The sequence below is a fragment of the Saprolegnia diclina genome, assembly GCF_000281045.1.
Source record: "Saprolegnia diclina VS20 unplaced genomic scaffold supercont1.16, whole genome shotgun sequence".
Taxonomy (NCBI): Eukaryota; Oomycota; class Saprolegniomycetes; order Saprolegniales; family Saprolegniaceae; genus Saprolegnia; species Saprolegnia diclina.
In genome coordinates this window covers 43,708-57,060 of record NW_008246083.1, presented here as the reverse complement: position 1 = coordinate 57,060, position 13,353 = coordinate 43,708, and the positions used below count along the sequence as shown (strand labels likewise).

General features: G+C 58.6%; 5 protein-coding genes across 5 annotated transcripts; 4 read left to right on the top strand and 1 right to left on the bottom strand.

Moving 5' to 3' along the window:
* Positions 1-81: 81 nt before the first annotated feature.
* Positions 82-3,055, top strand: SDRG_05870 (hypothetical protein). The gene is made up of 3 exons (XM_008611612.1): positions 82-1,753; positions 1,803-2,261; positions 2,311-3,055. Exons 1-3 carry the CDS (start codon positions 103-105, stop codon positions 2,976-2,978), a joined length of 2,778 nt encoding a protein of 925 aa, XP_008609834.1. The 5' UTR covers positions 82-102; the 3' UTR covers positions 2,979-3,055.
* A 1,517-nt stretch (positions 3,056-4,572) lies between these two features.
* SDRG_05869 (hypothetical protein) lies at positions 4,573-5,765 on the top strand. The gene has a single exon (XM_008611611.1). The coding sequence runs from the start codon at positions 4,628-4,630 to the stop codon at positions 5,714-5,716; it is 1,089 nt and encodes a 362-aa protein (XP_008609833.1). The 5' UTR covers positions 4,573-4,627; the 3' UTR covers positions 5,717-5,765.
* Positions 5,766-6,113: 348 nt separating this feature from the next.
* Positions 6,114-9,515, bottom strand: SDRG_05868 (hypothetical protein). Its single transcript, XM_008611610.1, has 11 exons — positions 8,634-9,515; positions 8,496-8,582; positions 8,401-8,439; positions 8,063-8,353; positions 7,748-8,008; positions 7,534-7,702; positions 7,182-7,473; positions 6,996-7,135; positions 6,751-6,949; positions 6,427-6,709; positions 6,114-6,380 (listed from the first exon to the last, which is right to left on the bottom strand). Exons 1-11 carry the CDS (start codon positions 9,492-9,494, stop codon positions 6,237-6,239), a joined length of 2,766 nt encoding a protein of 921 aa, XP_008609832.1. The 5' UTR covers positions 9,495-9,515; the 3' UTR covers positions 6,114-6,236.
* Positions 9,516-9,922: 407 nt separating this feature from the next.
* SDRG_05867 (hypothetical protein) lies at positions 9,923-11,032 on the top strand. Its single transcript, XM_008611609.1, has 4 exons — positions 9,923-10,129; positions 10,180-10,217; positions 10,263-10,523; positions 10,571-11,032. The coding sequence occupies exons 1-4, from the start codon at positions 9,951-9,953 to the stop codon at positions 10,861-10,863; spliced, it is 771 nt and encodes a 256-aa protein (XP_008609831.1). The 5' UTR covers positions 9,923-9,950; the 3' UTR covers positions 10,864-11,032.
* A 293-nt stretch (positions 11,033-11,325) lies between these two features.
* Positions 11,326-13,282, top strand: SDRG_05866 (hypothetical protein). Its single transcript, XM_008611608.1, has 6 exons — positions 11,326-11,463; positions 11,511-11,866; positions 11,932-12,180; positions 12,226-12,517; positions 12,564-12,712; positions 12,766-13,282. Exons 1-6 carry the CDS (start codon positions 11,331-11,333, stop codon positions 13,126-13,128), a joined length of 1,542 nt encoding a protein of 513 aa, XP_008609830.1. The 5' UTR covers positions 11,326-11,330; the 3' UTR covers positions 13,129-13,282.
* The last annotated feature ends 71 nt before the right edge of the window (positions 13,283-13,353 follow it).

Genomic DNA, 13,353 nt, shown 5'->3' with positions numbered 1-13,353 from the left:
CCGTCGCAGCCGTCGCGCGTTTCCGGACACTGTCCGGATAGACGAGCCGGCGAGGAAAGGTCGCGCGACTTTAGATTCCTCCTTTGTCAACACCGAGCAACGATGGCATGGCTGCGGTGGTTCTCGGTGGCTATCGCTGCCGTAGTGGCGCAGACGGCACCGTCGCCCACCAACCTCGTAGTGTATGTGAGTCTGACGTGGCAGAACGAGCTGCTTTCTGTGATTGAGGCAAGCGAAAATGCGCTGGTGACGCAACTGCGCGGCTTTGCACTGCCCGTCACCATGGGCAGTCTCAACGCCTCCAACGTCGATGTCGCGCTGCAGACCATCGACGTCTTGGCGGGCCCGAATGCCTCGCTGAGTGACGCGCAGTCGTATGAGGTCGCGCTGGCCGTGACGGCGACCGGGTACGGCAACGTGACGAGCGACGCGTTCGTCGCCTTCCTCACGTCAATCGGGGACGTCGGGGGCTACTTGACGTCGCACATTGGTAACATCTCTTCGCAGATCGTGACCAATCACGTCAGCACCGCGCCGACGGCCCCGTGGCTGGGGCTACACCCGCCGGCGACCGTCACCAGTATCTTTGGCACGACACCGTTTCTCCTCGTGACGCTCCGCTTTCTATCGCCCAACGGACTTGAGGGCGTCTACTTTTCCGGTGCAACGCTCTGCCGCATGCGCGTGGCCATGCAAGACCTTCTCAACTCGTCCTCGGTTCGGTTCGCGCCGTTGGCCGTCAGCAACACGACTCAGTTTAGCTTGATGGAGACGCTCGTCGTGCACGGGATCCCGCTGAACACGACATCGCTGCCGCCCGGCACAATCACAAACCTCCTCGTGCAGGGCAAGCCGTTGCCGGCCGGTGGTTTCTTGCGTCTCGCCGATCTCATGGACGCCTACGGCTTTCACGACGCGGTGCGCCTCGGGCTCATGGTGACTGTCGACAGTATCAATGCAACGCCGGCGCAAGTGGTGACGGCCATCGACGGTGGCGTCGTCGACACGTCCGTGATTACGAATTTCATAGTCTCGGACACGGCCCTCGCACCAGTGTTTTCGTCGCCGCCGAGTCCGTGTCCGGCTCCGTGGTGCTTGCACGTGGTGTGGAACAATAGTGCCGGCAACAACAGCTTTTTCCTCTCGCGTGTCAAGGCAACGAGTTTTCTTAACGGCACGGTCTTTGCCAGCGGCTTGGGGGCGCGGGTGCCGCCCGGCAACGCCAGCGTCTGGACCTTCTACGGCTCTGCGATGACGGCGCCCCTCGACCACGTTCAGCTCGACTTGGTTCGCGCAAGTGACAAGGCGACCATCAGCGTTGATGTGTCGGCCGCGATGCTTAGCGCCAATGAAGCCACGTCGACGATCACGAGTACGAGCAGTAGCCAGGTGCCCATGTACACGGACTACCGCGCGTACATCCGCAACAGCAACGAGGTGTCGCTTTTGGTGCACCTCCACGAAGGCGCACCGAGCAACGCCTCGTATGCGACCACCGAGGCCGAGGCCTGCGCGCTCTGCACGCCGCTTGTTGCGCGCTGCAGCGCCGATGCCAACTGCTCGTCGCTCCTCTCTTGTGCCCAGCAATCACTCCGTAATGCCAGTGCCGTTCTCGCAGCCTCGACGATCGGAAGCGTTGTGGATGTGACGCCCAACATCACAGCGTGCATGATCACACCGGCGGCCGCGACACCGAGCCGCACCCTCTTTACGAGTGCAATGCAATGTCTCGTCGCGCGCACCTGTCCTTTCTGTACAAACAAGCGCACCTTCACAGTGTCATAGTGTGTCTGTATGTATAGACTCGAACGGAACGACGCAGCTCGCGTGGTATAGTTCGGCGGTCGGGTGGACGCAGCTGCGCATGAATCGCCTCTCGGACGCGTTGCCGCTGAACGTCAGCGTCACACGACCGTACAAGAGCGACGTCAACCAGTCGACGATCCTTATGCCGTGCGTGGTGTCGTTCACCGCGTCGCAGCTCCCGAGTGCCATTGCAAAGACGATTCAAAACTGCAATCTCAACGATTCGCAGGTGACCGTGGTGTACAACCTTGACCTCTCGCTCAACGCGACGCTGCCCGTGTCGTACGACATTTTCTTTAGCACGAGCTTGAGCCCGCTGCCCGGCATTGCGCTCCCGTCGACGTTGCCCAATTTGACGGTGGCGACCGTCCAAAATATGCGGTACCCGTCGATCGGTCTCCTCACGCTGCCCATGGCCAACTACTCGCGCGCGCCCAATCTCGTGCCACCGACCGGTACGCCGCAGTTATGGTTTGAAGGTATTACCAACTCGGTGTATTATAGACCCATGCGCCCAGTGCTGGTCGATGTTCACCGCGACGTGCCTCCCGGACCCGACGTGCAACGCGCTCACCAACTGCATCATGCAAGCAGCCTTTCCGTCCATCTCGCGCCTCTTTGCAACCGGCGCGATTGGCGACGGTATCGACCTCTCGGGCTACATCCGCAACTGCTCGTCGCCAGAAGCGTTCACGTCGTCGTCGGCAGTGCGCGCGCTTCATAATGTGAGTGCCTGCTACGCAACGACCCAGTGCTCGGTGGCACCGGCGGCACGAGCGAATAGTGTCAACTCGACCGTCGTGTGGCAAGTCCCGCCTCGCATCCAGACTCTGTGGCTCAACCAGTCGTTGTCCAAAAGTGCTACCAACAAGACGGTGTCGGTCACGGCGATCGCGACACCGGCTAACACGACGCTGCTCGCCAACCTCACGTCGACCGGACTACAAACTGCGTTGCAAAAGCTACTGGGGTTGCCGGTGGTCGTCTCGGCCGAGACGGTCGTCGCACCAAATGTGTCGACGTGGTCGATCACGTACGTGGCGTTCGCAGGGTACTGCCCGACGCTCGCGGTGGTCGACCTCGCCACCAACGTGCCGCTTGATGTCGTTGACGATCCATTCCCATCGTCGTTTGTGGCTGTCACCAGTCTTTCGTTGCCCCAGCTGTCGTGATAACTCGCCTGCATAGCCGAGCCAATAATGTGTCACTCGACGCTTCTTGCATCATCGTAATCTGCTTCATCCCTACAGGTCCACTTGGCCCGTCCCGTGGCCGAAAGCCCGTGGTGGGTCACCGTTCTCGTTGTTGTCGACAACGTACGAGTGCTACTACGGTACATTGAGTACTCGCATCGCTTTTGGATGACGGAGCACCGGTTGATCAATAAGCAACGGGCGGACGACGGCTAATCAACATCTCATCGTGGGCTGTCGGACCGGATCGTCGAGCATTCAGCAATTGTACAGGTGTATGGCAGCCACATCGCGGTGTACTGGGAGTAGAGTGGCATGCACGTTGCCGACGGCCGGCCATGACCGTCCGCTGCAAAAGGCGCCCGTCGGATGCGGCGGCGTGGCAACCCGTTACACGTTGCAAAGAGGTGCACCGCGACAACAGCAACCTCATCTCACCGCATCTTTGTCTGCGTCCACAAAGGCCAGGAGGTAGGACTGTCGCGTCGCCATCAAGTCCTCGCGCCAAGAACATACAACAAGCAAAGGAGCACAGAGACACGTGCGTTGTCCTGTTGTGCACCCTCGTGCCCCAAATGGTCCTTTGTCCTCTGTTGGGTCCATGCACGGGGCGGTGGCCGCGTATCTTTGGCGCCGACCGTTCGTGGCAGGTGCAAAGTGGGCTTGACCTGGAAATGTGAATAAACGAGGTGCCATCTGCTACTGGCCACGTGGCAGCCGCTTCAAGCAGCAGGCAAGTGTGTATGTGGCTCTTTCTACGCGAAAAGGACCTCGTCGACGCCGCCAGTGTCGTGGCAAGATGTGCGGCTTCTAGGAGCCGCTCAATCGAAACGAAGGTGTGGGTGCTTCGTCCTACGAGTATTCTGTAGCGCACCCGTGTTCTCAGTTGCTGCGAGGCGACGACGTCCGATCGTCGAGGACTCAGATCGTATTGCGTCTTGGGTGTTGTCGATACCGTTGTCCACAGCAGGAAGACGATGTTTTCTGTGCTTGGGTGTCCACTCCTCCTCTTGCAGTTGACGGTTGACGATGCTGTCCAACGCCGATACGCCGCGTACCGTCGCGTACTGATTCGGCCACGTGCGGCGCACTCCACGCCTGTCGTACAGTACGCGCTCATAGTATAAGATCTTATATAGCTCCCCGTGCGCCCGTGCCTGGTCCAAGATTAATGGAGGGCATGACGCAAACCGCTTCGAGAAGCGGTTTGTATGCACGACCGTGCTGCTCGTCGGCGTGCATGATGATGCGGGCCTGCTCATCTGGGTGCGTGCTTTGCATTTTAGTAATACGGTACATGCTAGTATCACCCAACCTCAATGCTGCTGCTGATCGCATCGAGGTCCATCCATGTCGAGTGTCGACCGCAAGCAAGGCGCCATTATCGTCGTCGTCGTACGATCTCGAATAATGAAAGCCATACAGGTCGCAAGGCTTTATGACTCTATCCCACCCAATTACATGGTGCATGGGCCAAAAGTAACTGCGATGAGATATTGAACCGGCTGGGATTACTCACGCTCTACTGGATCTTGCGCTATGGCAAAGTGACCTCGAAATAACTCGTGCCACTCACAACCAATCTCTTAGCACTCGGGTTTTCTATCACATACAAACACCAAGCTGGAATGCAAGAGCCCCATATTGGCACAAGCGGCAGTTCATTTGCGCATTTGCTGACCATGGACGCTTACTTTCACGACGCGCATAATTTCCCCGGCCAGTACAGCAGCATGAAGCAAGAGCCCATGTGGGACTTGCTCCAGAACGACAACAACAGCAACATGCACGCTGTCTATATGCAGAAGGACGCCTTTGCGTTCGACAGCTTGTCCTACGAAGTGCAGACGAACGCCATCGACTTTGTCGACTCGATGCTCTGCTTTGACCCGATCCCGTACCACCAGCCCGCGCCCGAGATCATCTACCACAACCAGTTTGTCGATCTTGACGCTGCCACGAACACGACCTCGTACGGCTTTTACGATAACAACAACAACTTTGCCAACGTCAAGTCGGAAGCCATCGAGATGGCGCTCGTCTTGCCGGGCTACGCGACGCCGCCGCCGGCCACGACCGCGCCCAAGACGACGACACCGACGTCGACAACGAGCAACGTGCCCGCCGCACACAACGAAGTACCCGGCAAGTGCCTCCGCGAAGACTGCAATGCGTCGATCACGTACCGCGGCTTTTGCAAGACGCACGGCGGCGTTCGCCGCTGCCGCGTCATTGGCTGCACCAAGGGCAGCCAAGGCAAGAACCTCTGTATCGCCCACGGCGGTGGCAAGCGCTGCAACATCCCGACGTGCAACAAGTCGGCGCAGTCGCACGGACTCTGCAAGGCACATGGCGGTGGCGCGCGCTGCACCTTCGACGGCTGCGGCAAGAGCTCGCAAGGCAACGGCCTCTGCCGAAAGCACGGGGGCGGTCGCCGCTGCACATACGAAAACTGCAACAACGGTGCGCAGCGCGGCCTCTTTTGCGCCAAGCACGGCGGGTCGCGCCACTGCAAGACCGACGACTGCCAGCGCACGGACCGTGGTGGCGGCTACTGCGGGATCCACCGCAAGGACATTGTGTGCTTGGTGCGCGGCTGTAACCGCATGGGTCTTCAAGACGAAGTCGGCGGCGGCCTCTGCCACGTGCACTGCAACCACCTCCGGTCGATGGCCGACCAAACCGAAGAGCTCGCGCCGCAATGGTCTCAAATCTAAATTATTATCCTGCATGTGTCGTAATGTACAATCAATCCCTATCTATCCACCACAGTACCTCTTGTCTTGAGCCCAATCAACCAACAACAGTACACTTGTGCGGTGCTGTACGCGATGGAGGCGTAGGATAGGTTTGGACTTGGACAGGACATCGTAGCCCAAAGCCAAATGACCCAAAGTGGAAAAGTGGTTGAACGGTGGTGCAGGCTCGCGCCATCACGAGCAAAGGAGCTGGATGGTGCGCCCGCCTAACACGAGCGTCAACCCGGGAATTGCGATGGAGACGCTGCTTCGAGTCGGTTATCGCTGGCAAAAGACATGCAGCGAGAAGCTGCAGCGAGAAAACCAAGCCAGGAACCCTGCGTCGTGTGCACGCAGGCAACAGATCATCAGCTGCAACGGAAATGACGAGCCACGGACCAGACGGGCCGAGGATGTGGCGCCATCGTCACGCTCCCACTCTGACCGAAGCCGCAACGAACGTTCCGTGTTGAGTACCCAAACACATGTCGACTCTATGTCAGCTGTCGACGACAAACGATGAAGGTAACACGAGCGGCGCCGTCAAAAGCGTGGTCGCGCGGTTGTGGCGGTGCGCGTTGAGGTGCGTGAGGAACCCAACGAGTTTGCTCGTGGCGTCGTCGCCGTCCTTGATGTACTCGACCTAGTACGCTCACGTCGACATGGTCTCGTAGCAAGTCGAGGTATACCGCGAGCGTCCGGCAGATTTGTACAAACTTGTCGTACGACAGCACGACCGTGTACGCGTTGCCCGACATCCAGTTGATGGCCTCGCACACGTGAAAGAGGCTTGGCACCGAGCACAGCGTCGGCGTCAAGTCAAAGTCGGTCGTAAAGGCCACCAACGTTGCAAACGTCATGAGCTTGAAGCGCGAGTCGCTGCTGTAGAATTTGTGCAAGGCCTGGAAAAGAGACCGATTGGCCGCCAAGAGGCCTTGGGCACTGGTCATTTGCGCCTCAATGTCCGTAAACCTGCGCGATAATTCAATTTATCATTGTCATGTCGATAATACCGTTTGACGGTTTCGGCCATTTTGCCCGCAAGCCGCCGCACGAGCGGGAGAATGTACTCGAGGCACAGCCACTCGCCGGCATCGTCGATCGTCGCCTCGACCTTCTCGTCAAGCTGGGCCACGACGCGGTCGGCGACGTTCATCATGGCGGCCTGGAACGCTGGAAGCGTGAGCAGAGCATCTTTCTTGGAGGGGGCTTCTACTCAAGACAAAGGTAGGACACCATAACAAACGGCAACCACGACCAGCGAGGGACGGGTCGTCCATGATGCTCTGCGTGTAAATCATGTCGGACGTGTGCAACTTGAGCGGCGGTGGCGGCCCTTTCGTTGCGGCGTTGGGTAACAGCAACGCGTCCTTGAGAAACGTCCGAAACTGAGCTTTTCTAAAAAGTGCAAACTCGAAATTATCAAGTTGACACAAAGACGTACGTCATGCCGACGGCCGCAAGCGGGTCCGCGAGCGAGAGGTAGTAGTAGAATACGCAGTTGTAAATGCGCTGGACGCCCGTCATTTCGAGCTGCATGCTGCGGGCCGACCGCTTGTGCAGCTGCGCCATGGTGTTGGTGGTGTTGCTGCTCGTCGAGAGGTGGCAGTCGGGCCGGACAAAGGACCCGACAAAGAGCGTCAGGATTGGGTCGTCGTCAATGGTTTTGGACACGACGTCTTCCGGACCGTCTTCGTTGGGGACGTCTTGGATTGTGTGCATACTCATTTTGAGTCCTAATGCGATAAATTGACATGAAAAATGCACGTAAATTGTCAAATAAATGAAGATGGCACCTTTGAGCGACGGAGGCTTGCGCTTGGCCTTGACAAACGACGATTTCGGAAGGAGCGTCTTGAGTTCCTTTTGCTTCATCTCCTCACGCCGTTGCTGGATCGAGGCTTGAAACACCTCGATGGATGTCTGCGTCAATGCCGCTTGCCGCGTCCGTTCTTCCTCCAGCTTCTGCACGCCATGTGAGAGCACCATCGAGTATATCGTGTGCCGTACGGCGGCCAAGGTATCGCGGGCTTTGTTGAGGTCGTTCCAGAGCTCGGCGGCGTGCTGCGAAGTGTGCGCGTGCACATCGTGCTGCAGCTTTTGGATCGCTTCGGGCTCCTCCCATTGCGACTCGCCCGTCTTTGTGTTGCGGTAGTAGATGGCTTTGGAGCCCGGGTCTTGGACGACGCACCACTCGGACTGCGAGCTTGCGACGACGGTGATGAGTGTCTTCTTCTTCTTGACCCACACATAGTCCCCACCGTCTTCCTCCTACAAGTGTGCAAAAGATGATCAAATTACACATGCAACAATAGCGTCGAGTACGCCTCCGGTCGCCTGGTTGGTGGCCGTCGCACTCGTCGCGTCGTCGACGGCAGGCATCGGGTCGGTCGCTGCCGATGCTTCTGGCAGTGGCGCCAAGTGCGCCGGTGTCGTCACAGCAGACTGCCGCCCCACAAAGCCCGCTGGAAGCTCCCACTGGCACTTGCCCGTGCTGTTGTTGTAGTAGAAAAGGTGGCCGCTGTCCGTGTCCATGCACTCGCTCCACTCGGTCGTCGGCGCGGGCCCGACGTTGTGGCGCGACTGTGACGGCGCAAACCAAGTCGCGGCATTCTCCTTCATGCCACCGTCCAGAGAATCAGACCTATATAGACGATGTGTACCGTGTCCTTGATGTTTTGGCGCAAAAGTGCCGCGCAGTCCTACAATTGCAAGATACCGATTGTCGAATTGTCCAAACGAAAAAGGGAAGTAGTACTTCGTGCTGGTTGGTGACGGCCAAGTCGAGTGCCGTGAGTCCCTTGACGTTTTTCGCGTACACGTCGGCGCCATATTTCAGGAGCACCTGCATTCATTTCTTTTGTTGACACATCGCACAAGGTTAGCGATGCTGCACCTGGAGACTTCCGAGGCTGCCGTTGCAGGCGGCGGCGTGCAGTGGTCTGTCGCTGCGGTCGTCTTCCTGCTCGAGCATCCACGAATGCACTTGGTAATCCCACGAGCAAAGAAACTCAACACAGTCGACGCGGTCGCGTGTGCAGGCGACAAAAAGGGGGGTTCGACCGAGCTTGTCACCTTGGAGCAAATCGTCCCCATGGCCGACGAGAATCGAGAGGCAGGCCGGCGTCTTTGTGATGTGCGACGGGCGAAAGCCCTTGGCGTTGCGCACGTGCGGGTTGGCACCAGCATCCAAGAGCTGCTCGAGGCAGGCGTCCCAGCCAAAGAAGCAGCACACGTGCACGGGCGAGTCGAGCTGCGCGTCTGGGACATCGATCCACTCGGGGCGCTGGGCCAATAGCTCGGCGCAGCAGCTTGCTTGGTTGGCAGCGCACGCATAGAAGAGTGGTGTCCGCTTGTGCTTGTCCATGGGCGGCGGGATCCCCGTGGCGAGGAGCGTCTGAAGGCAGCTGAGGTGCCCGGCGTACGCCGCGTAGTGCATCGACGGCATGTCCTTGCTCGCAAGGCACTTTTTACACGGCCCGTCGGCGGCAACCACCGCTGGCTTGCGTGTGCCGTCGGCCGGTGTCGCCGGCGTCGCGGGTTTTTTGTTGAGCTTGTTGAGCGACGAGTACGAGTTGATGCGGTACATGCGCTGGGCGTCCTTGCGCTGCTTCTTGGCGTCCGTGTCGTCCGAGTCGGCGCCGTCTTCGCTCACATCGTGGTCTACGAGCGCGTCGTCCATGAGCTGCTTGGTCGAAATGTCGTGCGATTTGATCAGCGCCGCGGGCGTCGAGCTCCGCTTTGGTCGCGTGCTCATCCGTTTCAAATGGCAGTTGCGTTGGTCGCTGGAACATGCATCGTGTAGGCGGCAATCCCGGGGCATTCATCGCTGGATGCTTTGGTGCGCACCTGGCGAGAACCCAGAGCAGTCAGTGGCATCACAAATTTCCCCTATTGCGCGTCTTGGGTGTACGCTCAAACTGCCTCGCTTCCATGACAGAGGTATCTCGCTTCCGTGACAAAGCTATTACCACTTAGCGCCCCAAGATGGATACGCCCACGAGTGCTCGGTTGCGGGAGTGTAAACACGTACTAGTACTAGTACTGTATATACAGGCACTTAATCAACTAAAATGAGGTCTTCGGGGGAGACGTCGGTGGTGGCAGTGAATCAAGCGGACCTGCAGCTGCCTCGTACGTGGTGAGTCGCGTAGATCTTTGACTGCAGAAAGGCGTCGGAAACGTCTCTGAAACGTCGCCCTTGCTTTTGTAAATGATGGGACGGCTCGGGTGCGAAGTGGCGACGCCGCACGCCTGGAGCAACCAATGGGACATTGGCGTCTACGAACGCTACTCGCGGCTCACGCCCGTCAAGGTCACATTCGTGGCGGCAGCGCTCGTTGCGCTCATCGTCGGAGGCACCCAGATATTTTCGGGTGCCGCGTGCATGCAGTACGTGTATCTTTGGTCTCGGAGCGTCGGCCAACCTTACAACGTCGTAGCTCGACCCAGCGCTCATCCGGTGGCGCAATCGTCTCTGGTATGGTGTAGCTTCGATAGAGAAAAAGGTTGCTAAGTTACGTAGACGCGCCGATCTGCTTGGACACCGGCTTTGACCGCCGTCGAGGCGCCCCCAATATGGACATTTCCGTGCAACCCGACAGCAATGGCTCAACGATTGGCTTGACGATTCAAGGTGGATGGCCCGACGGGCTCACGATTGCTCACTTTGTGTTGACGTTTCTCGGCGTCTTTACAACGTACATCATCCTCGGGCTGTCAACGGTGTCGGCGATGCTGGCCTGGACCGTCTTTGCCGTCGCGTTTGCTGTCGTTACGGTCGCAGGTACGACGATCTACTGATCTTGGCAACGGAGCTTCTGATGGCGCTAGATGGTATGACACTCAACTCGTGGAGCCAATCGTACTGCAGCGCGAAATCACTTCCGGTGATTGTCGAGCGGCTTATTGTGACGGCGCCGTCGCAAGCAAACCTCGTGCAGAAGATGCTTGCGGCGAATGCGACCAGCGTCAGCGTGACCTGCCAAAGTGCAACCTCGACCTTCCTAGTAGCCCTCTTGGCGGCTTGTACGCTAAGTGCGTCGGTTGCCATCTATTCCACGTACACGGACCGCGCCACGTACCTCTCTCAGCTCTCGGAGGATACCTACGTCGAGTGCGAATGATGGTGTTTGCTACCCGAGTGAAAACTGAACGTCAAGTCTCAACATCTGTCGCATAGCGCCAAACAAAACACGTATTTTCGCAGTTAACGTAGCCATCTCGCGGGAGATCCTTCACTGCAACGCTTTATACACTCTCTATCCTAAAAGTAGTATATATTTGCAGAAACAATTTCACGTCCTTCGACGACACATTGGACGACGCGACCCTCTCCTGTGTACTACTCGTAGTATCGAGTCCGAGCAATAAGCTTGGGTTCTCATTGCTATCATCGCCACCGGCACACACCGTCACGCTTCTGCAACAAATCTTAGAGTCCAACTAGATGCTGAGAAACAACAGCGCAAAGTGGCGCAGTCTCGAAACGGCCTTCTCCTGTTGTGCCACGTCATGGTACAATTCACAAGAGGCGGCGATCTTTTGGGTATCCGGCCTGTCGTCCGGATACGAGCCAATCGACGAAATAAAAATGTTGCGAGGAGCGTTCGTGGGTCGCCGCGCGGCCGTCGCGCTGGGGGCGGGCCTCGCCTCTGGTCTCTGCCTGCAGGGCGGTCGGAGCCGCAACGACGAGCGCCCACCATCCATCGTCATCGAGCAAGCTGGTACGTATGACCGTCGATGCACTGTAGTTCGCACAATCTTGCACTAGAAGCGGCCGAAGCCACGGAGGGCGCTGTGCCACGGCATTACCCGTACGTGATTCTGGGCGCGTGCACCGCAGCCCACGCTGCCATCGAGGCTATTTTGCAGCAGAGCCCACTTGCCGACATTCTCATGATCAGCGAAGAGACGCATTTGCCGCGGCTCGATGCGACGCAGGACGGGCCGACAAGCGACGCCCCGCTCTCGGACGCGCTCATGGAGTCGTACAACGAGTGGCGCCGGTATATCACACCGCGTCTTGACGATGAGCACGCAACGCCGTCCGTCTCGCTCGTGCTCGGCATGCAGAATTTGCACGTCGACGTCGAGCAAAAGCGCATCACGCTGCCCGACAATGCGCAGGTCGTACCCGCTTCGAACCCTGCTTTCGCACTGGAATACAACGATGGACATCTCTTCTCCTGTAGATCTCGTACGACAAGTGCCTCATTGCGACGGCGGGCAGACCACGGCCCTTGTACGTGCTCGATAGCTCCAAGATTTCGTATGCGCTTCGCGACAAGGTCAACACCGTGACGACGCTCTCCGACTTTGGCGCACTCGACCGTCTCTCGACACGCCGGGCGATTACGTCCGTGACCGTGGTCGGCGGCGGCTTCCTGGGCACCGAGGTGGCGGTGGCGCTCGCGACAGACCCCCGCAACAGCCACTTGCAGGTACTCAGCGTCGATGGGATGCCGGTAGATGTACCGGGCGCGTAGGTACAACAAATGTTTGTCGACGGCCAAGGCCCGTGCGCGCGCCACGTCCCTGCGTATCTCAGTGCGGAAATTACGCGGCGGCTGCAGGCATATGCGCACGTCGACGTGCACACGCATACGCTGGTGACAAGTATCAAGCCCGACATTGCGACAGGCGGCGTGCATCTCTCGTGCATGGGGGCCGCGACCGCCGACGTCGTCACCGACTATGCTGTGCTCGCATCGACTCAAATTGAACCGGACGTCGAGTGTGGGCAGTTTGACGGCCTCGAGATCGATGCGCTGCACGGCGGTTCGGATCCAGTGTTTTTGCGCCACTGGAAAGTACACTGTTGTAGGCATCGTCGTGAACGCGCAGCTGGAGGCGGTACGGGACCTCTTTGTTGCAGGGAGCGTCGCGAGCTACTACGACTCGTTTGTTGGTCGACGCCGCGTCGACCGGTACGACCACGCGGTCAACAGCGGGCTCGTTGCCGGCCAAAACATGGTAAATATTGTCGTCGTGATGTTGAAATTCGTGGGCTTAAGCACCGGCATTAGGTGAATGCGACCAAGAAAATGTACCGGCACCAGCCCATGTTTCGCAGCCACATGCCCGGGATCCACGTGACGATCGAGGGCATTGGCGACATCGACAGCCGCCTCCAGACGCTCGGCGTGTGGCTGTCGCCACCCAAAAAGTTTGGCGCCGACGAGAGCTACCAGCGCGGCCTTGTCTACTACCTCCGCGCCAACAAGATTGTGGGCATTTTGCTCTGGAACGCGCCCGACTTGCTCGAGAGCGCGCGCGACGTCATGGTGCACAAGCCCACGTACGACCACGTTCAGCAGCTCTCCAAAGTCATTTCGTTGGGTCCGGACGACTGGCTCCGGTCGATCGCCACGGACGACGACCATGCATGATGCGCCGGTGACGCGGCCGCGTCGCGCGCGTATCCCAGCCCGTCCCATCAACCCAATGACGCCCGCGTGTGTCAGCTGCATATCTCTCCAAAACCCTGCCAAAAATGATCATGCATGCTTTGACTTTGCACCCACTGGTCGATGCGCTAGAAGACAGGCAGCCTACATACGGCCGCCGTGCGCTACGCGCCGACGTGAGTGCTTCAGAAACCAAGGCGTATATAC

Coding starts and splice junctions, on each gene's coding strand:
- SDRG_05870 (XM_008611612.1), top strand. CDS start 103: ATGGCATGGCTGCGGTGGTTCTCGGTGGCTATCGCTGCCGTAGTGGCG. Junction 1,754..1,802: donor CGCGCGCACCTGTCCTTTCT/GTACAAACAAGC, acceptor CTGTATGTATAG/ACTCGAACGGAACGACGCAG. Junction 2,262..2,310: donor CAATCTCGTGCCACCGACCG/GTACGCCGCAGT, acceptor GGTGTATTATAG/ACCCATGCGCCCAGTGCTGG.
- SDRG_05869 (XM_008611611.1), top strand. CDS start 4,628: ATGCAAGAGCCCCATATTGGCACAAGCGGCAGTTCATTTGCGCATTTG.
- SDRG_05868 (XM_008611610.1), bottom strand. CDS start 9,494: ATGAGCACGCGACCAAAGCGGAGCTCGACGCCCGCGGCGCTGATCAAA. Junction 7,703..7,747: donor CCCGCGATACCTTGGCCGCC/GTACGGCACACG, acceptor CATGGCGTGCAG/AAGCTGGAGGAAGAACGGAC. Junction 6,381..6,426: donor AAATCTGCCGGACGCTCGCG/GTATACCTCGAC, acceptor TGAGCGTACTAG/GTCGAGTACATCAAGGACGG.
- SDRG_05867 (XM_008611609.1), top strand. CDS start 9,951: ATGATGGGACGGCTCGGGTGCGAAGTGGCGACGCCGCACGCCTGGAGC. Junction 10,130..10,179: donor TCGGGTGCCGCGTGCATGCA/GTACGTGTATCT, acceptor ACAACGTCGTAG/CTCGACCCAGCGCTCATCCG. Junction 10,218..10,262: donor CGGTGGCGCAATCGTCTCTG/GTATGGTGTAGC, acceptor TAAGTTACGTAG/ACGCGCCGATCTGCTTGGAC.
- SDRG_05866 (XM_008611608.1), top strand. CDS start 11,331: ATGTTGCGAGGAGCGTTCGTGGGTCGCCGCGCGGCCGTCGCGCTGGGG. Junction 12,181..12,225: donor CCCGCAACAGCCACTTGCAG/GTACTCAGCGTC, acceptor CCGGGCGCGTAG/GTACAACAAATGTTTGTCGA. Junction 12,713..12,765: donor TCGTTGCCGGCCAAAACATG/GTAAATATTGTC, acceptor CACCGGCATTAG/GTGAATGCGACCAAGAAAAT.